This window comes from Tympanuchus pallidicinctus, unplaced genomic scaffold (genome assembly GCF_026119805.1).
Source record: "Tympanuchus pallidicinctus isolate F22 unplaced genomic scaffold, pur_lepc_1.0 scaffold5, whole genome shotgun sequence".
Taxonomy (NCBI): Eukaryota; Metazoa; Chordata; class Aves; order Galliformes; family Phasianidae; genus Tympanuchus; species Tympanuchus pallidicinctus.
This window is the reverse complement of record NW_026294769.1, coordinates 39087551-39109719: the sequence shown is the minus strand read 5'-3', so window position 1 is coordinate 39109719 and position 22169 is coordinate 39087551. Positions and strand designations below refer to the sequence as shown.

Below are 22169 nucleotides of genomic sequence, written 5' to 3'. Positions count from 1 at the left end.
GAGGATCTTTCCTAGGAATGTATTGAAGAAGAACTCCATAAGGACTTTACAGAATCACTGAGTTTGAAAGGTAGCTATACTAAGAGCAAGGTCAATCAGAGTGTTCCTCAGTACTGTTTCCATACTCCAATAGACTTTACAACCACTGTGGGATGGCCTGTTCCAGTGTGTGTGACTACGCAGTTTAAAAAAAAAAAAAGCTTATGTGGAATGTGTGGTTTCCAGTTTTTCTCCATTGCTTCTTGTCGTTTCACTGGATGTCATTAAGAAAAGTTTGGTATAGCTATTTAAAAATTCTGAAGGAAGAGCCATCTGGAGTGGAGCTGAGGCAGTAGTAAAAATTGTATTGATCACATAAGCAAGATTTATGTCCAGAAACCAAAACTACTTCAGCTGCATGATAGCAATTAACGTTAATTTAGCTACCAAAAAAAATGCATTTAGTGTGTTTTTTCTCTTTTTTTTTTATTCTTGGTCTCTTTAATAGGCAATTTCTTTAAGAAGGATTATTCCTGAGAGCAAATAGACTGAGACAGCATCCTTGATCTGTAGATGTAGGTGTAAATGGCTTCTAAAGCCATCTCATACTCTAAGTTTGCATTTTAGAGATTGGGATCTGATGAGTCTAAGTTCCTGTTCTGTATTTGTTTTAAAGTAGAAAATGATGGCCCTATTACCTGTTTGTGCAGCTGGAAGAAATGGATGTTGTCATAGTGATCTGGGCAGCTGGAGTTCACCTGTTACATTTCTGAAAAGAAACTTTCTTCATCATAGGCTTGAACAGTAGCAAGAAGTAAACAAGCTTTATTGCAAAACAACACAGGATCTTTATTGCTCAAGTGTTTAGAGTACTAGCACAGGTGTGATGGTTGCTTTGTGTGACTGGAAGATAACATCCTGTCCTGTTGGTGATTTCACCTCTGTAAATACCAAGCGCATCTAATGAAATAGCATGACAAGTATGTAGAGATGTGTCTTGGTGAGAGACTTCTTCCATGTTCAGGAGAAAGTATGAGGTATGTGCTTAGGTCTTCAGCTACCATATGAACTTAAGATCACAGATGGTTCTCTTCCAGCAAGTTCCTGATGCCAAGAAGTGCTCTCTCCTCCTGCACCCAGCAAGGAAAGTCCTCACAGAAAGATCTCTGTGAGACCCAAGCAAGAAGGTAGAACACAAAATGGAAATGCATCTTAGTTGTGCCAGTGTCATAGCTGACAACAGCATAGAGCTGCCTTTTGAAATACATCAGGCAACTCCCACAAAGAGTTTACTGTTTCTATGACCACTGTTTGAAACTCTTAATGCTGGGACTCAGCCATTCCATTAGAACAAAGTTGACTGGGATGGCATAGTTGGTGTGACAGTCATTGATACAGTGACTCAAAGACAGTTCAGGATGTGGTGTTGTTGTTGCCTGCTGTTAGTTTCCCATGTGCAAGTTCATATTCTTGTGGTAGCAAAGATCCTACTATTCACTAATGCTTCAAAGCATGGAAAACACCATTTTCCTTGGTGCTGACTGTGAATGAGACTGAGGAGAAAATAAAACAAAAAGCTAACAGCTGAGATACAGGCTGTGTTACTACTTATTTTGTGAATTTGGTAATCATTTCCAAGAGCAATACACAGCTGTTTGGAAGCTGGTCTTCACAGTCTGGTCTCATTTTAGGAAGGAACCAAGCAGGTATCTTTTTTTCTGGTAGCTTCTGGCAGTTGATCTTTGGAAGACAGCCATGTCTATTGTCCTGCTCCAGGGCAGGATAGGAGACCACTGTCAGGAGATACTGCTAGCAGCAACAAACAAGGTTCTTGCAGAGCAAATTTTATCTGTTGGTACTGTAAGTGTTGGTGGTATACGGGTGGTGAAAACTTGGTGATGGTGCAGCTCCATTAGGGTGAGTTTGCATTAAGTGCAAACTAAAAGAAGCTTGCTCAGAAATTAACACGGTGAGATGTGATAGCTGAGGCATCTGTTGTGTGTGCAGTCTTTGAAGAATACTGCCTGGAAGTGGGAAATCCTGGTGGAGAGCTAACAAGGTGCGTCTTCCCTAGATTAATTTTAACAAATACTCTTTGCATTACTTCCTGATCTGTCTGTGTATTTCTGGCATGTTAATGGTTGTCCCTGAGGCAATGCATCATGTACACTTACACTGAACATCTGATTCCAGTTATGCTACAGTTATTGTAAAACAGCATACCTGTGTTTTGGGAAGCTCCTAACTAACAATTTGGGTGAGAGCCGACAGTTCCAAGTAAAGGCTGCGTATCCAGAAGGAACAAATCTCAGCAGAATTGCCAGGTGAGGTGCTTGAATTATTTCCTTCAGGATATAACGTGATTTCTCTGCTCTGGCATTGAGTCCGCCTGTAACAGGATGAGAGTAAGGCACCGAGTAGAGATCTTCTGTGTTACAACTCCCTAAAAAATGAACGCCAAGTTAATTTCACACACACACAAAAAATTATAAGTTCTAAAAAAACATACTGAGCTTCAGGTAATGCACTGATTTTCAGCCTGAAGTTTTTCTAAGCTGTACTTGTATTTCTTTGGTATAGATAACACTGTACAGTTAAGGATTTGCTCCACATAAATGTGCACATGATTACACTTGAACTTAAGGCTAAGATTACCTGCATCTGATACAAGGTTATTCATGTGATTCTGTCAAGAATAGCATCTGCAACTTGTGGGGAAAAAAGATAGCTGGTTTGTATGATGTGCTTGAGTGTTAGTTCATCCTCAGGTGTCATTCATCTGCAGATTTCTGAGTAAATTCCTTCTTAAATAATTAAGATAAGCACTTGTTTGAGAAAAAGAGAGCAAGATTAACGTAGCTGACTGGAAATTGTGATGTCCTGTGTTGTCAGTATGGCTTACATCTCTGAAGATAGAGACAGTCACAACATGAGTATGTTGTTCTGTAATACAGAGAGCGAATGTAGCACAAATATTACACTATAGTGCAAGTACTGTGTAACACTTGTGGGAGTGTGAAAGGAATACTTGAAGCAGGTAGGGCTTGTGTGTAGAAGTGTTCACCATCTGCAGCAACAGTCCTGTCCCAAGCTCTCTTGTATGCACACTGTATTCCAGAAGACAAAATCACAAGCCTTACCGTGAATATTTACTCCTTATAACTTACTTATAATTTACTCCTCCCTAAAAGTTCTCCACCTTAGTCAGATGGACCTCTGTATTTTTCCTCCTTTTGATAGTGTTCTCTTAATACCAAAAAGAAGCACTAAAATTACACGTAGGTCAAGGGAACAAACAAGGAGCGATGTTCAGAAATCACACCATTCCTTGGCTGAGGATTTTGAAGGAGATGTAACAGAACAACGAGCCATGCTTTTATCAACCATATATGAGCTTTCTTCACCATGTTGAAGTCTTTTTGAAGATTCAGCCATTTTGAAATCCAGGAAATGATCCTGAAGAATCCCACGCTTACGTTCCTAAGTATGAACCATGAGAGCTTCTGAGTGGACTAACTGCAGAAGATCTGCAGCCATCAGGGCTTCACACTCATGCTTTCCACGTAATCTGCCTTAGAAGTTACCCCTCGCAACAGGACCAGTCTCTAGATGGTAAACATCTACAAATATTTTGGATAACATTTTCGCACCAATAAAACTACAATCACTAAATTGTAAAACAAATGTAACCTAAACCAATGACTTGAGGTGGCAAAGAGTCTCAGAAGGGGCAGTAGCTTAAATGGTTCCAGGCAGAGACCATTTGAGGGCAGAGAATGCTGAAAGGTTAAGTTTGTTTGTACCAGTGGAAGTAGCTACCTTTCTTTCCCCACTGTGTAAGAAAGCTTTTACTTCTGGTGGGATGCACTGATAACAACTGCTAATCAGAGTCAGAGTTATCCTCTTACTTGACCCTGCATCTGACTTTCTTTATCCTACATCTAAGTTCCTTCAACCAACTGTTCATGGCACTGTGTCAGTAATGACTTACTAGCACTTCAAGATTTCTGGAAATTCCTTGGCTCTCCTCCTGTTACCACTCCCAAGTTGGAATACAAGGAAACTTGGCTGGAAAATATTAACAACCTTTGTGTTTTGTCTGCATAGAGAAAAGAATTGCTATAAATCGACTGCTGCTAGCTTAGATATTTTAAAGATTAGCAGAATGAATTGATTTTTAAATTCCCATAAAGAATAAGACCGTTCCACAAAATAAATTTTCTTAAAGGAAACATGAACTTGTAAGTCTACATTCATGTATGTTGTGCCTAATTTTAAGATGAAGTTAATAAATTGCTAAATGGTTAACTTCATCAGTCTGGAGACTTCTGGCACTCGTGACTGATGGTTTGAAAATAAATTTGAGATAGAAATAATAACAAAAAAGGCAAATCACAGTCAGTGCAGTGTCGATAATACTTGTTTGGCTCTTACGATTCGTATCTGCTGTGATCCAATAAAGATCACAACTTAGCAGTGGCTTCCCACTGAGGGACTTAAACTATACAGGATTACGTAGCATTTAGAGACACTGTGCCCTTGCTTTTTTCTGCAAGTATCTGCATTTTGCATGTGGTGACATTCTGAATATTACCTCTGCAGCTAAGAATTCCAAGAATCATCAAGTCCAATATCTACTAAAGCAGGTAAATACAGTTTAATGTTGAAGATGTGGGATGTTCGTGGAAAAATATGTGAAAGAATGTCTTTGAATAAATCTCAGATCTGTTCTGCAAACAACGTGCTTATCAAAAGATGACTTTGAAGGCTTACGAGAGACAGCAAGCATGGTTAGATGAGCAAACCTGGCTTGGAATTGTGCCATGTCCTTGGACCTTCCTACACAAAAATGTTAATAACAATCACACTTGTTCTAAACACAAGAACAGAGAGAATTGTGCACTTGTTCATTTGTATTGATCCTGCCAGATGATGAACCTTTGCTGCAATAGCATTGCTACAATGAGAAGTTACACAGATCCATAACTTTAAATAATCCTTTTTGGCATTGCTTTTCTCTGCCCTCCAGGACTGAGTTTAGCCAGCAAAGTGCAGCCAGGGGCTTGCTGGAGGATTTTGTCTCAGAAGACCCCAACAATGAAAATCTATTGGGTAAGCGTGAAGAGAGGCTGAGATGCTGCTGCTATCCATGTGGGAAGGAGGAGAGCTGAAAATGGGCTTCTCTTGAGGATGGAGCCAGTCCCCCAGAATATACTAAACTATACAACAGAGGCCAAAGTAAACAACATCCAGCAAAAAGTATTTGCAGACGTAGATAAAGCTTAGCTCTCCCCTCTGCATGTAGTAGACTCTGTCCTCTTGACAGCGACCCGCTGAGGATAACCGTGATGATATTTTCTTCAGGTACTGAGGGAACCATCGCTGGCTGGGCTAAGCAGTACAGATCTGCACCGCAGCAGGTGGAGAAGGAAACATACTGTATGTTGTCAAAGTTCTCAACAATGACTCAGAGATGTTCTCAGTGTTTGCTTGCTTGTCAGCAGGGCAGCTGCTGTTACTGCTGCTGAGAGCAGGCTTACATTTTTTCTTAAGGTAAGAAGAAGGTATCAACACGGAAAGGAAGAGTCTAAAAGGCACTTGGACTGCATTAGTTAAAACTTACTGTGGTAAACGGGTTGGTTTGTATCTCTCACAAAGTCTGTTTGTTTACAAAGGACACTGAGACTTGTTACATCATGGCAATAGATTCTTCATGCTTTTCCTGACAGCTGATTGGACATGTGCAGTTCCTATGCAGGGGCACAGGTTGGTGAAGTTTTCTATATGGCTTGTAGGTTTTTTTTTTTCTCTTCTCTATACCATCAGCAATCTGGCAAACAGCCACTTGAAGCTTCAAGATTACAGAACACGCTTCTAAATGTGACCTCTTTTGGGAAATGGTCTCTCTGGTTGGAAATATTCTATTACTTTCCAAGTTACCAACTGGAAAACAATGAAACATCCCTGACCAGTATTCCTCTAGCCACACCGGTGAGAAGTCCCCTGTATGGGCAACCTGCACACAAGGAACCATTTATTAAACAAGATCTCAAAACAGATGGTTGAAGTCACAGCAAAATCTGTGCAGATGAAAGCAGCAAGCCTTAATTGCAATAACTCTAACTAGGCTGGCAGGGGAATTCTCCTAGCTGCAGAACATTTTCTTGCTGGTCAGCCTTGACAGCTCACCATTGCTTGAGGAAGCAGAGCCAATCTATCACTTTTAGCACTTCAGCAGGTGATTAACCAGCAGCTGAGTCATCCCTGGCCAGGGCTAGCACATCCCAAACCAGGGGAGGGGTGGATTGCTGGGGAAAGGAAGCACAACAAATCTTCCTCTGCTAATTCATGCCATCTGGAAGTGACAGCCTGTGGGCCTGCAGCTTTATTTGCAAAATATTGTTTACGATTTTTATTACAAGGACTATAGGGAATAAGACTTAATTATATTTAACAGTTCATCATCATTACACAAACTGTTGTTCAGCATTCAGCTTCAGAAAACAGGAAGCAATACTCATAAGATTGGTTTCTCAGGTTTTGGTTTTTTTTTTTCCAGACTATTGTTGGTAAGATGTCAAACAATTAGATGGGAAAACTGGAATGGAACCCAGTGTCATGCAGTTGGAGTCTTTTGGTGTGAGAGGGCTTTTTGGTGAGCCACAAAGGATATGAGCTGTTGCAGTCTTGACTCATCAATTTTGCTGGTGATAATCCAAACTTATACGGGAGGTCTCTTGGCGCAAGAGTTTGTAATAGAAGGGCAACAAACACAGATGATCCACTGCAAGCAGACACTGTGCAGTGCCTGCAGCTCACGTGTTCCAGCACTTGCACAATCACTTTAAGTGCAAAATTACATAAAACCAGCATTAACCCAACCAGAACTGTTCTCCATAAGCTGCAGGGTTAGAAGTTCTAACCAAGTGAGGGAACCCACAAGCGTGAGAACTGGCGTATGCCTGAAGGTGCATCTATGCAAAGGCAAAAGGACTGGTGAAAGGGGCAGGATCTCCACCATTTGGCAACAAGAAGTTGTCCAATAGCTCAGCTGTCTAATTTAGCTCTCAGTACAACACTCTGTTTCCAGATCTCAGCTGCAATTTTATATATATTTACATATATATATATATCGCTATCAACTACTGTAAAAATAAGTTTCCTTGCACTATAACCAATAATCAAATACACAATGCTGCAAGATAAACATACACAGTGGATTATCCATTAACCCACAAAGCAAGAAAGCCAAATTCACAAAGTAACAGTTTAGAACACTTGGTTACAGTCAAAACATGTCTTGAAAGTCACTTTGATCTGTTGTTTCCAGTGTAAGGGACCATCCATTGCAGTTCCACCCTGACATGGGGCTGGGCAGAATTTCTACCATAAAGACTGTGGTGAGCAAGTGGACAAGTTTGTTTTCTCAAAGGAAAAACAGACTGCAGTCTACCCTCAGGACAAGGGAATTGATGAGAATGAGGCTCTGGGATTCTGTAAGGGTGCACGAATGGAGGCAAGACAGTCCCACAGCCTTTCCTTTTTGCCTCTGCTTCCCCAGACAGGAAGGGGAGCTGGGAACTGAGTATGTGATGCAGGTTCTGGAGGAAGCTACATGAAAGCATAAAAGCATTGGGAGTGTGATATCAACAGGTGAATAAGGATATGAGATCAAACAGCTGTGCACATCCATACTACAACCACAGCCTGAGATATGCTAAGAGCTCAACACTCACAGGGAAGAAATAGTGCCTAAGAGCACAGCTTTCCACATTCTGAGAACCTCATCTGAAGTGCACCATGTGTGCCTGGAGCTACAAATTCAAGAGTCAGTAGCAGCACTGGGGATGCCTCAGGCCTACAGAAAAAGAACAGGGCACAGACTGCACCTGCCCTGTCCACATGCAACAGCTGTGACTGAGACACAGACTCCATCCGCAGACTTGGAAACTCTAATACCTCAAGAGCAAGAGAAGTTCTAGGTGTTATTCAAAAAAGTGAAGAGCCTTGGCCTAGATATGCTTTTTTTTTTTTTTTTAAACTAAAGAAGTCGATTTTAGATTGGCAGTAACCATTGTTTTCTGGAAAACTTTTTTTTTTTTTTTTTAAGATAATATTTAATAAAAACGAAATTTTAAAACAAGATATACTGTTGTAAAGTCTGCAAATACTCTCAAGCTATTCTATTTTTCCATTCAGTATCCTGTTGGCTTGAATTATCCTTATAAATGATACTAAGCTTAATAACATCCAAATAGTTTAAACAGGTCTCAAAGAAGAGGGGAAAAAATGCTTCATCTTGAGAACTGAAATGTGATTGCCTTGACAGAGAGGAAACCAGCACACAATCATATGCATTCACTGAACACTGACAAATAAGCGTCTTGAGGCCCTGGTTTTTATAGTACCTGAGGAAGAAGAGCACCCGTTGTGTAAGCTGCCTGTCAGGAATAGAAAAATACTACTTTGGTTTCCTATTAGCATCTCCGCTGAATCAAAAAGTACTGCAGCTGTGCTGGGGGGCCAGAGGTGGACATTTTCACTTAACGGCAAAGCTGATCACTGGAGGCAGAATCATTAAGGCTAGAAAAGACCTCTGAAGATGATCTAGTCTGCTAGCACAACACATCAGAATAGGTTACAAGAACAGAGATGCCTTTCAATAAATCCATTACAGATATGATGATTGTGATGTCACTGTTGGGACACAATAGGGGTAATGCTGCTAAAAGAATGAAAATTAAAATACAAACATAATTTAAAGAACAGTGAAATAACACTTGAATTTATTTTGAAATGCCCAGTTCCACACAAAGCCCAGTGCAGGAAGCCTGGAGCCACCCCCCTCCCTCCCCAGCACACCCTCTCTGGGTGGGAAACCCCAAGGCCACAGCTCTGCTCCTGCCCCCAGCACACACTGCGAACACAGGTTGCTTAATAAGCAACCAATTGTACCATGCTAATAAAAATACGTTTCTTGGCAAAAGCACTTGATTTGGCTCCATCTCACTTGATGAAAAGTGGTTTATTAAATTAGGTCAATTTGCTTACCTAAAGTTCACTGAAAGTGTTCTTGCAATACCACATGTTGAGTATCCTTCTAAGGGCTCATAGAAGAACACCTGCAAGCTGCTTACGTCAGAAGCATCAATCCCTGACTAAACAGCAGGTTCTGTTCCTCTCTCCCAGCAATGTGAATGCTGAGCTGCAGATACATCATGAGGAAATACATGTGCATAAAAATCTTTCTCCCTGCAAGTGAACACCTTCTCTATACCTAGCAGAGGATTGCAAAGAAAACCATAAATGAAGACATTGTAACATTTTCAGTTAGCAAATTACTCTGATTTTAGAAACCAATGTCTGCTTGCCACCATTACACATATGCCAAGTTCATAGAATCACAAAGTTGGAAATGACCTGCAAGATCATCTAGTCCAACTGTCCTCCCATTACCATTGCTACCACAAGCACTAACCCATCTCTTACAGCTCCTCATCCAGACACCTCTTGAACACTGCCAGGGACAGCAACTCCACCACCTCCCTGGGCAGCCATTCCAGTGCCTGACCACTCTCTGAGAGAAATGGTTCTTCCTTATATCCAACCTAAACCTCCTCTGGTACAACTTGCAGCCATTTCCCCAGGTTCTGTTTGTTGCCTGGGAGAAGAGGCCAAACTCCTCCTCACCACAACCTCCCTTCAGGAAGTTGCAGAGTGCAGTGAGGTCTCCTCCAAGCCTCCTCTTCTCCAGAAGAAATCCCAGCTCATCCAACCACTCCTCCTAAGACTAGCAGGAAGTGCCCTCACGAGCACATGGGAACAACCAGCCTGCATTTCCAGACCAGCACAAACCTGTACCATTTGGGTCAGAGAACTGCTGTACTCAAAACAGGGGTCACCTGCAGGTAACCACAGGTGGCTTCACAACAGCTTGTCCAGGAGCCTTATCTCCTGTGGCTGCCAATTAGGGAAGACAGAGAGATTCTGATGCCCACTTGCTCCTGGTGGGGGATTTTCCCACACTACAGAACAGAGAAGCACACTGTGAACTCCTTTAATTCCACAGAAACCCTAAAAGAGCTGAGGTGTTAAGGTATTTATTAACATATTTGATTCTCAGGGTTTTGAGTGTTAAAATTTAGAGGGCAGAAAGCTGAAAAATACTTCTAGTGTGTGGGTAGATGAACAGTGACTAACAAAGGCAGCAATGAGGGATTGAGAAACAGCTGCTGAAGGGCATCACCGCAGATTCTGGCATCACCTAACACCCTGAAAGAAGAAAATGAATGTCCTCCCTCTCATTCCCACATCAGCATACCTCACAGAGTGCAAGTGGGCACTCCCATGGACTGGACCAGTGATAAGCTTACTCTGTAAAAAGCCATCCCATTTGCACTGCCAGTATGAAAGGATGCAGTGCAACGTCATCCTCTGGTCACTTCTGATGCTTCAGGTACTAGGAAAAAATTCTCCTCAAATGAGTGGTAAGGCACTGGAATAGGCTGCTGAAGGATGCAGGACGAGTCACTATTGCTGGAGGTTTTCAAGAATGCATTGATGTAACACTGAAGGATATGGTTAGTGGGCATGGTAGCAGCAGTGAGTTGACAGTTGGACTAGATGACCTTAGATGTCTTTCCCAACCTTAATGGTTATGATTCAAAGCATTGGGCACTCACAGGCTCCAGCTGTCTACAGATAGCCAATAAGCATGCCCTTAGGAACCTACAGTTTAAAGAGTCAAAACACTTCTTCTATTCTGTACAGGATTAGTCAGCCCAGAATCATACACTAACCATCATCTTTAACCTGCTGAAGGAGCTGCTTTTGCCTGTCAAGTAGAAGAGAATTAAAACACAGCATTTTTTGGAGCCAGTCAAGTCTGTTTGAACCTATCAGCCATCAGGAATCTCAGAGCTGAAGTCTGACACAGGAGGAAACGGCAATTTCACAAAGCACACTCTACCTAAAGGTCTGCCCCTTTACCCCTTCACTACTTCCCATGCACTGAAGCAAGCACTGTGTTACAAGAATACGCCAGTGCAGCAACTTGGTTCAATTTCACTCCACTGGCACCGGCTGCCCAGCAAGGCAGCAGAAGCCCCATCCCAGGGGACATGCAAGGTTAGGCTGGATGAGGATCTGAGCAACCTGATGCAGTGTAGGTGCCCCTGCTCATTGCAGAGGAGTTGGCCAGATGACCTTTAGAGGTCCCTTCCAACTCAAACAACTGTATAATTCCATGATCTAAATCAGCAGAAGACACCTGAATTCCTGCCACTCAAGTTCTCACGTGCAGCCTTGTCCATCACTTAACCAGTTACACACAGCCAAGAGCTGCTCAGCAGTCCATACTGCAAGGAATTATGATCATTCGTAAGTTTGAGATATCAACCTATTTCTACTATTAGTCTAATATCATCTCAAGTGTTATTTCCTTTCAGGACATTTAGTATTCCTTTTCTATCTTGAGCATAAGCTTTCTTGTTTGTCTTTCTTAGTTACTTTGAAATTATGATCTATTTTGGAACAACTCCAAAGCATAATTATGTTTTCAATTTATTTTACATCTCACTGATATAACAAGGCTTACAATTGTCTGTACATGTAACATTGATATTTGATAGACAATAGTTCAATTTTAAGTATATGCAAAAAAGTATAAAAAGTATATGCAAAAATCTGACCCTTGACCCACAAGGTTCTGAACTACATAGTTCAGAGGGTTTTTATTTCTTGAACATGAATGTTGGGTGATGTTTAACTGCTTCTACTGAAAAGCAGTTAAAACATTTTGTATTCTTCACTTCCAGTAAGAATAAATAGAGCACCAAATTTTGTTACTGATTGGTTGCCTACTTTCTGCTTTAAATTGCTGATCCATAGCATGCACAGAATGGTGTTTTGCAATAATTGAGAGCCATTAATCTTATTTTACAGGACAATGGATGACATCAATATTCCCTGGCACACAGAGCAAGGTATTGTGCCAAGAAAGTGTTATGCAAAGCATTAAGAAAATAGAATACCATCATCATCCTTGAAGGTACTGAAGTACAGGAATTTAACAGCACTCTCCAGAAAGAAAGGTTGAATTGAAAAGTCTTCATGAAGAAAATACAAAATATATTGCAGAAGGTGTAAGTTAAGAATATTAAGTGCTGAGATAGAAAACATAGGTAGTAAAAGATGCAGATATTTCTGTGCCACTGAAGCTGCTAGAAACAAGAGTCTCTTCACTAAAAGCAAAGAAATGACATTGCACAGTAAAAAAAACTAAAAGAGAAGGAACTGTAGTAGTGCTCATAAAGTGGTAAAAACATTTTAAAACACAAACTTGTCATCAACTGAAAGCATTTGTTTTAATAGTAGCTTCAGGAGGCGGACCGTAGCTTGTATCCACTGAACTAACTCAGCTGAAATCAAAGGAGGCAACGTGTTTCTCATACTGAAACCAAAACTAAATGCTTGAAAAGTAGCAAATATTGAGCAATTAGAGATTTTCATTCTTGTTTCAAGTCTGCAAACTGCCAACACTTAACTGTCAGGAAATGTTTCCAGTGGACAGCTGCTTATCAAAGTAAAGCAGTAGCCCAAGCGCAGCAGTGCTTGAATGTGCCAAGCAATGGCAAAATTGAATTCAACTAGGTCAAGTTTCAAGTAAATAGCAGATTGTAGAATAATTCCTGAAATAGATTAGGACTGGGGCTTCAGATGAAATCTGCTCAAATTGTACACTACACACCTCACACAGCTCTGAAATAGGCACTGTGAATAGGAGTAATCTTTTACAGGCAGTAAAGACCTAAGAGTAAACTGGAAGTCAACTTGGCAGGAGTGGAAAACTGTATATAAAGAAATAAAGAAAACAATTCTAAAAATTAATTTTTAAAAGGATGTTTTTAGAAAACAATAGTGGTATGCCTAACTCCAGTGGCTATGAAGATTTTATTCACTCTAAAAACCGCAACCAAAAGAAACCCATCTTATTTATGGAAGACTCATGCTAGTCCAACTTCTTTGGTTTTGTAAAATAATATATAATAAATTGCAATGACTCCCACAGACAGCATAAGAAAGTGTTTGGACTCTATGATCCTTGTGAGTCCCTCCCAGTTCAGGATAATCTATGATTCTAAGACTGAATGGCCTCACATCCCTTCAGAAGACATTTTCTAGGCAAGCTACTGTTAATAACTAGGTCAGCCACTGTGCTACTTCAGGATCTGAAAGACACAAGTATCTGTTGTGGTTCTCAGCCTCAGAAGTTTCAGTATTATTTGTTTCTGCAGTGCCACAGCTGCGTGCAGCATTCTACAGACTGCTGCTGAAGGAGCTGACAGCTCAAATTAAACACAAAGCACCACCATAAAACAAATCAGACTCAAAAAGCACTCAAAGAGCTATCAGAACTTCTAAAAACCTGAAGTTTTCACTGCTAACTGAAAAGCCGTTCAGTTAGCATTTCATATACGTAGACATCCCATCTTGGAGTCTGCTGCTGGAGGAAGACTTTCTTTTTAATCCCTGGATGTGAGCTATGGAAATGTGTTTTGGGGCTGAAAGGGAAGCTAGAGTTGTAAGAAAAAGGCAGGAAAGAGGTTCCAGGCAGAGTTAACAGAAATCAGTTGTGAAAGTGAAGACTGGCAAAAGGCAGTCAAGGAAGAAACTACTGTAGAATGATACCTCCACAACAAACTTGACACCACATACATAGATGTCAATCCTGAAGTTACAAGACAAGCTAAGAAGCAAATCAATCAAAAAGCAAGAAAGCCAGATATAAGTCAGGAGATGAAATAGTATTGTACATGAGGAAAATCCACAAGACTGAAGTCATAGGAAAATGAGAGTCTAAGGGCAGGATTTGCACTAGCGCAAGGAAAAGGCTGACATTATTTAGTGAGATGCTAACAGGGAAGACAGGCTAATTTTAAAAGAGTTTCAGGTTAGCTGCATTTAGTTCAGCATCAAGTGTCAAGTGGGAAGTAATCGTGTGATTTAAAGACTTCACCTGTATTGAAAGTGTTAGAACTGCAGTCACTCACAAAAGGATTTGGACAAAGAAGGCACCAAGATAGAACCCTGAAGAATGGAGTGAGAATTTATTCAAATCTGATGAGTCTTATCTATAGAAACAGATAAAAACATACTGAAGCCTTAATAGTCCATTTAGTCCATTAGCATTTAGTGGGTATAAATGTAATTTTCTATCCAACAGGTAGCAATAACAATTAAAAAATATCTGAAGTATATCTATATTATCCATTCCTTTCCATACTTTACTAGTCAGAGAAGACCAAGAACACCCAAAGCTGCAGTACATGCAACGATCTGCCTATCAAAGCTTTACCTACTGAACCCAAAGATGTTTTCAGGACTCTGGAGCTAAATGGCTAACACCTACAGGAGCACCAAGTCATACCCACCTTGGGAGCAGAAAGCATCACAGCAGTCTTGCACTATAGGATTACAGGAACCACAAGACTGTAAAACAAAGACACATCTGGACGTTCACCTGGGCCTGGCAGAAAGCCCAGAGCTACTGCTGGTTCAGTGCTCAGCTCTGAGCAAGAGACCTCAGTGGAAAAAAAGATACTCTGGAGGACCATTCTTAAAGGTTTCTCAGGCTACACATAAACTCCCTATCTCCAGCATTTTAGACTCTCACCTTCCTCATCTCTTTATAGTATAGAGGCAACATCCAGCCTTCCCTTCTCCTAAATGAATTTCAGATTTTAAATCTGTGGAAGAGGCTTAAAAAAAAAAAAAAACAACAAAAAAACACCTAGAAAGACAGCAGTGGTTAGCAATGTTGTTTTCATGCAGCCTCTGTTGTACAACAGCACCATCCAGCTGTCAAACAAAAAAATGAAACAGTTCACCACCACGATCCAGATTTAGTTTTGTACCACAAAAAACTAAGTTAAAACTAGCAAACAAAACCCACAAAAAGTCTTCTCCTTCCCAAACGAATTGCATTGGTCCTTCATGTTTTGCTCCTGTGTTAGCACAGAAGATTGCGTGCTTGCGTTAGTGAAGCAAGGAGTCCAACCCGATTTATTTCTGCCCAGAAAGCCTGGCAGTCTACAACTTACCTCAGTGCTTGATGTGCAGAATATCAACTCTCAGACACGAAGAAAATACCATTACCTTTGGCTCACAACCAAAGACAGTTAACCACACTACAAAAATTAACCAAAAAATAGTTTCATAAATAACAGCTTATGTGTTTGCTGCCATAATTTACCACTCCATAGCCTCAGAAGTGAAACTAGGAACAATAACCTGAAGTGAACGGAAGAAAACAAAGACTCAAACTTCACTAATGGATTGAATTATATTATTGAATTATTTTTAGAACAAATCTGGGGAAGGAAGAAGTTTAATAAAGCATGTGCAATACACAACTGAATAAGCAACATCCCTCACAACAGATAACTGTTACCTGAATGCAATCTTAACGTCACTGCTTACACTGCTGCCACTTCATCAAAAAAGATCAGGCTTGCCATAAAGCCTGAAAGTAACTTACCTTGTATGTCCACTGATGATCAGAAAGTCTAATACTAGAGAATTGCTCTTGCATTACACATGCCTTAAGCTCACCCTGCAATCCCATATTTTTGCATTGTGAAATAGCTCCAGCAGGGAATACATCTCTTCCTCTAACTTTCTGAATTCAAGTCCTATTTCTTTAGACGCAGTACAGCAGATACCTCGAACTGCCACATGTCAACCATCCTTTAAGAGAAGGAAATGAGCAGAAATTCCTCCAGAAAACATTAGCAGGAAAAAAAAATGAAAATGTAAAAACCCACTAGGAGTATGGCTATTCTTACACTCACATCTGAAAGAAAGATTCTGGGTGAGACAGCTTCAAGAAACTTCAACTCATGCAAGAAAACAGATTTAAGTGCAAGTCCAGAGCCAGAGTGCAGCAAGAAGAAAACAGCAAGCACTAGAATAATAACTAAAGCCCTAAGAGCAAAGACACCATGCCTAAAGATGCAGCAAAGGTACCAAATGACAAACTTGTGCCAAGTGGGAGAGAAGGTGCACTCAGACAAGCAAAGCAGCAAGACTAGAAAAGTCCAGAGATACAATACAAGAAGACAGCCAGCTAGCCAAAATTCAGAGAGCAGGAAGATTAAATAAAAGTATGGCCAATGAGGAAGTAGCACCAGTAAGCCTAACTAACAAAAGCAAGGAATTCTCCACTCACATGGAGAACACTGGATCTTCAGGAAGAAGAGCTGTATTAGAAAGTCATTGCAGGACTAGATCATTAGAGCAGAGAAAGAACAAAGTTACTAAAAAATGCTGGAATTGGAACAGGCTAAAAATGTTCAAATTATTGCACAGAAGAATTTGTGCCAAACTGGAAAGAACTCCTAAATAGGAGGGTATTGGAACAATTTAGACACGGTGGGCAAGGGAGAGCCTTCGAATCCAGTATGGAAGCTTCTCCTCTGCTCCAAACAAAAACACAATCACTAACAGCAAAGTCTGAATTTTAAGTAGAGACAAAATAATCCAAAATAAAGAATCTCATGATCTTCACTGAAGAAGGTCTACTTCCCTTGCCAGGAACACACAAGAGAACTTATGACATGGTTTGGAGGCCAGACAGCTATTCTCAGAGAACTGCGCACTCAAGAGGCATAGAGTTACACTCTTTCCAGTAACAAAAAGGGCACGATCAACCCGCTTCAAAACTCAGGTATAAAAGGAGAGCAGCCAGAAAGACAGGAGGAAAAGTAGATCCCATTAGTTACTAGTCAGTCAAATGGCAAGGGGGAAGGTGAAAATAGCATAAAACTGCTACTAACATAGAAATAGGCCTTGAGTGGAAAGCAATGAGACAAGCCAGACAGAGGGAAAAACAGGAAGCTATGAAGTCTTTCCAAAACAGTCTAAATAGAGAGACAACACTTTTACACCATCCTCCAAGAGGTCAGCCAGAGTTCTGCCAATTTAATCGCAGTATGTCTTAAAAGGTTTTCACATGGAACTTGAGCTCATGACAGTGGTTTTTCCATTTTACCACAGGGTGTGAGGTAGCCAGGACATTAGAAAACACTGAAGGTAAAGAAAACAAGTGTTTCTAGACAGCATCTGATTACTCTTAGTAGATGCCCAGTTTAGATAAGGAATCAGTTTTAAGTAAGACTGGAGTAGCCTATTCAAACCGAGCTTTGTAGTCTTGTATGAGTAAGCATTTCCAAACCCAGAGCTTCAGCTGTCCAGAGTCTTAGATAGATGTACTATAGTTAAACCTGCTATGTCACTCCAAGTGCATGTTTACATGCCTACAAAGTCCCCAACCCCCTCCAACAGCCAAGTATCTATTTACTATCCACCAAAGGTACTATTCAGCTGAGACTAGTTCAGTTCCATCTTCACCAACCTCTCTAACCTTGTACCAAGCAAAGCCTGGACATCTGATTTATAGCAACCTTCTGCTTACATCAATGAAGAGCTGTAATCTTACTGACAGCTTGCTGGAATTGGGATTTTAGTTCATGAATACTGTTATTTAAAGAAGGGACACTGAAAACAACACATGAAAACAGTGACAGGACTACCCATGATAAGCTTAGAATATTAGTCAGAATAGCTACATACAAGAGATTTTGCACATACTAGTCCTTTACTAGTCTTTCTAAACATACACAGCCCTTAAAGCTTACAACTATTAGAAAAGTTAGAACTTAGAATTGCAAATCTTAGGAGCCTTTACTATTTCACAGCATTTAGCGTTTCACAGCATGTTAGCTTCTACTTCCAAGGTGTCTCGACAAGCTGTGCTGGTACCCACGTCTTCTAGTGAGACACTAAACACCAGTGAGGAAGAGTACAAATAGAACTAGTCCTGTCTTAGAAAGCTCACACTTCAAAATTTAGGAGCTTACTTTAATCCAAGCTACGGCAACAGTGAAGTCCAGTTTACAAGAGGGCAACCTGCTGCTGTTAAGTCTTCGTATGTACAGTGAAAACAGTAAAACAATGCAAGTTTGTAGTCAGTATGGCTTCTCTACCGATTCCAAGATTTTCTTTCTCTCTTCTGCTGATGGCATCTCCGGTTTCACACCATTTCTTTTCCTTTGCATCATAATGTCATGCTGAAAACAGAAGAAAGTAAGCATGAGAACACTGATTTCTCAAAAGTCTCTGCCCCTGAGCTCCTGCTGAATAAGATCCTTCAACTGAAGTACTCTTATATACAAGGAGCCAGATACTCTAGATCTGATTAGCTGACAACTAAACGTACCAGTATTTAACTGAAGCTATCTGATAGCTCACCTTGCAGCTTCACATTACAGCATTCCCATGACACAGACGACTATGCAATTGTCTGTAAACAGGTTTTTTTGAAGTTCATACAAGCATTTAAAGGCATAAACTGAAAGACTATTACAGTGGCATAAGGACTAAAGACAGCAGAGAACAGTTGAACTGCATGGGATTGTATCACCCATATCCATGTGCACAGAAGTGCCCAGTCCCTCAAGATCCTTTCCCACCACTATACAGGAGAAAAAAAAAAAATAAAATGAAATCACCACCAAACAGTGAACTCCTCCTGAGCGTTATCTCAGATTGAAGCAAACATGAGCCTAAGCAACAAAAACAGATCAACTTGTCTTACCTCTCTTTACTTACTTTACTTGTCTCACTTTCTTTACGTGCATTTAAAAAAAAAAAAAAAACTTACTGACAAAAATATCTGACTAACTTAGAGGGAAATAAACTGCAAGAACACTGACTCACAATTTCAGAGAGTAAGTCTTCCAGCACCACATACTAAATATTTAGGAATCTAGCACCTTCATGCAGGCATAAGAACAGCAGTAGCAAGCGGTACAGTCCAAAGAGTTCAGAAAACACTGTCAGAAATAATATACTTGAAACAAGATAAGGAGTAAAATTTAGGAAAAAAAAAATCTGTGGTGCTTAAGGAAACCTGCTTACCCAGAATTTTCTGCAGTTTTTGTACTTCAAAAAATAATCAGTACACATATCCTTTTTATAGTTGTTGTCATCCATACATTTTCTAGAGGCATCTGTTTCCTTAAATAGGAAAAACAAGCTTCAGAGCTGAGAGAAGTTACTGTACTCAGTGTCTAAAAATTCTAACAGGTCTCAGAGTATCTACAAAGATAGGAGACAGCTTCTCAGATGAATGAACTATATCAAAGGGAACATCTACCAAAACAGATAATCAGTAATTCCCAAGCAATTACTTCATTTGGAAATTGTAACAAACATAGTATTCCTTAAATAGTAAGAAGAAAGTCCACAAAACAATTGTTTACAGAGATCCATCGTATAACCCAGAGAAGAATATTAAGATTACCCTTCAAGCTTGTCTATCTGGGATTTCAACCGGTTTTATGGACAGAACAATAAAGCAGTAAGTTGTATTATTCTCATTTATAAGTAACTACAGACTTATTTCATATGTAATTTACTACACGTGTTTTTCAATCTTTCCCATTTTCAGGCTCTAAGAAACATTCAGTGCATACTACTGATGCAGGAGTGCTCCCAATAATGCAATTTCTAGAGGAATTATTTCTGCATTTTGACCTAGAAACATACAAACAGAAATCCCAACTTGATCTTACCGCTATGCAAGGATTTCTGTCATGATCTCTAAGCTGCTGTGCATACTTGGGCATTCTAGACACTCGTACCCTGGCTAGAAACAGAAAAGAAATGAGTTAAGTATCACCTTTTAATAGTGACAGAGTACTAAGTTTGAATTTCAGCATCTAATGAATGACTTCAGTAGTGCACACAAACAGGTTTTGTGGGTTGGTTTCTTCTTACAGCTTTTTTTGTTTGTATTTTTCAGTAAGCTGCTTTTGCGAAATTCCAAAGCACCAACAAGACGACAGCTCAGGCAAGTTAACTTATCACCAAGACTGCTTCCACCTAGATAAGTTCCTTCAGAATGACTGAAGGGAGCCACTCTTCTACTGGACTACCACACTGAGAAAGCAAACATCTGGGAGAAACAGTTTTGTGGAAACTCTTCAAACCAATACACTTTAAAAACCTCAGCAAATACAGCAGGGAACAGACCTGTCCCTACTCCTTAGCTCGACCGCATCACGCATATGCACAGAAGTGCCCAGCCTCCCGCTGCACCAGACAATTAACAAAGAGAAATTACTCCATTGTAAGGATGACTGGATTTCCCTATGCCATACAGGACAGCTTGAATCACATTTTTCAGCTGTTTACTAGTTTGAAACAGGCTCTAGGAACTGCAAGCTGAAGATATTTCAGTGCCAATAACCCACAGTAATCCAAGATGAGGACATAAAGAAGAGCAGCAGACCCTCACCTCCCTTACTGCTCCCCACGCACTGCCTTCAGCACAAATGTGGCCATGCAGGTATTTGTTCCAGATAGAACAGTTCTAAGCAAAAATACAAACTAACTTGATCAAATGCTTACTTGAGCCAATGCAAGCAGAAATACACAACTGAGGAAGAAACACCTTTGCAAAAAACTGAAGTACAGATATCCTTGTTCAACCTTACTTAGCCTAGAGACACTGCTGCAGTTTGAGCTTAAGCTTCTTTCTGTTCACATTGGTGACTGAGAAGCACAGGTCTACAGAGAAAATCCACTTCTGCTTGATATCAATTAAAAAAAAAAAAAAGAAACCAAACAATCTAATGAACTCATGTAGTATTTTAGATGAAGGTTCTTGGTGAAGAAGGAAACTATTCCATGTGAACAAGCCTTAGATTTCCATCCTCTATGAAACTATATTCACAAGGTACTTGAATTATTTCCTTACTCCACACGGCAGTGTCTGCTGTTTTAGAAAACAGCATCAGGAGCTTCAGCTTTCCCTAAAGAACTGCCCAAGGTTTGAGGTGCCTTAACAAGCTAGGTAAATGCTAACTTTCGTGAGTGCCAAAGGATTTGGGTGAGAAACTTCTGACTGAAATGGAACCACACACATGTAGGACAGCATCACTATCCCACTGTGAGCATTACCAAAGCAAGAACGTCTGAAAGTGTTTGGAGCCAGACTGACTTCAGCTTAGAACTCCTCTGAAAGAATAACTGTTAGCCCCAGACACACCGACATCACTGCTCGCTACCCAGACCGTTATCACCACGTTCGTTTTGACCACACCGCCGGAACCCACCTCCGCACGGGGCAGCGGAGCGCACCGTACCCACTTCACAAGCACTCAGGTCGGGCTCCTCGGCACGTACGCCTCTCAACATCTCCAAAGCGCTCTCAGCCGAGAAGGGCAGGCGGGTCACACCGGAACGCCGCCTCTGCCCGAAGCGGCAGCCGGGCAGGAAGCCACCCCACACCGCCATCCCCTGCTACACGCGAGCTGCGGCCCCGAGCACAGCCACCGCCAGCAGCTCCTGCGCCGGGCTCTTACGTTCTAGCACACCGGCAGTCACGAGCCACGCCAGGCAGAAAGCCGCTTGTCGCCGCTGCTCCTTAAGCCCGAGGCTCTGTCAGCCCATAAACCCACCGGCATATTTCCCCACGGGCTCCGCGCTATTTTCTTAAACGCACGCGGCACAGCTATTAAGCGGCAAGCCGCGGGGCGAAGCTCGCACACAAAGACCACAGCCCTGATCGCCTTAACACCGGGCGGGAGGCTACAGGGAGCCGCAGGGCCGCGGGCCGGCGCCGAGGGCGCGGGTAGCGGCGGGGCCCGAACGGCGGCAGGGCGGCAGGGCGGCAGGGCTGCAGGGCCGCAGCACGGCGCCCCGCTCCCCCCGCCCCGCGGACAGCCCCGGCCCCACCTGCCGCCGGAGCGCCGCACCCGGCCCCATCGCTGTCCGTCCGGCCCCGGCGCCGCTCGGCCGTCGCCCGCGGAAACGAGCGAGCCCCCGAGAACGGGCGGCGGGCGCCCGGCCCGCCGGCGGCACTCACCTCCGTTCCCGGCCGCGTCCGCGGGAGCCCGAGGCGGGAGGGGAACGGCCCCGTCTCCAATTCGAAAGACGTCAGCGGCTCGGGCAGAGCGCTTAAGTACGGGCGCAGCCTACCCCGCTCCCGGCCTCGCGGCTCCCCCCGGCCCAGCGCCGCCGCCGCCCACGCCCCGGCGGCGCTGAGTGGCGGGGTCGGACGGCCAATGGCGGCGGCGGCGGGCCCGCCCCGGTCTTGAGCGGCGCCTCCTTCCACCAACGGGGCG

At 42.0% G+C, this 22169-nt stretch overlaps 1 protein-coding gene across 7 annotated transcripts; it reads right to left on the bottom strand.

Annotated features, from left to right (window-relative positions):
* Window positions 1-776: 776 nt before the first annotated feature.
* On the bottom strand, window positions 777-22110 carry CHCHD7 (coiled-coil-helix-coiled-coil-helix domain containing 7). Of its 7 annotated transcripts, XR_008211069.1 has the most exons (6): window positions 21911-22090; window positions 19614-19687; window positions 18958-19056; window positions 17898-18107; window positions 11033-15167; window positions 8054-10626 (listed from the first exon to the last, which is right to left on the bottom strand). XR_008211069.1 is itself a non-coding variant. In XM_052703218.1 (5 exons), the coding sequence occupies exons 2-4, from the start codon at window positions 19665-19667 to the stop codon at window positions 18798-18800; spliced, it is 228 nt and encodes a 75-aa protein (XP_052559178.1). In that variant the 5' UTR covers window positions 19668-19687; window positions 21911-22110; the 3' UTR covers window positions 18013-18107; window positions 18757-18797. The 7 variants fall into 7 exon arrangements, 2 of the variants coding, with proteins under 2 accessions (XP_052559177.1, XP_052559178.1); XR_008211066.1 differs by lacking the exons at window positions 8054-10626; window positions 11033-15167 and adding an exon at window positions 777-2422; XR_008211067.1 differs by lacking the exons at window positions 8054-10626; window positions 11033-15167 and adding an exon at window positions 777-2368.
* Window positions 22111-22169: the final 59 nt, after the last annotated feature.

Coding starts and splice junctions, on each gene's coding strand:
- CHCHD7 (XM_052703217.1), bottom strand. CDS start 19,667: ATGCCCAAGTATGCACAGCAGCTTAGAGATCATGACAGAAATCCTTGC. Junction 19,057..19,613: donor ACAGAAATCCTTGCATAGCG/GTAAGATCAAGT, acceptor TTCCTATTTAAG/GAAACAGATGCCTCTAGAAA. Junction 18,108..18,957: donor AAAACTGCAGAAAATTCTGG/GTAAGCAGGTTT, acceptor TTCTGTTTTCAG/CATGACATTATGATGCAAAG.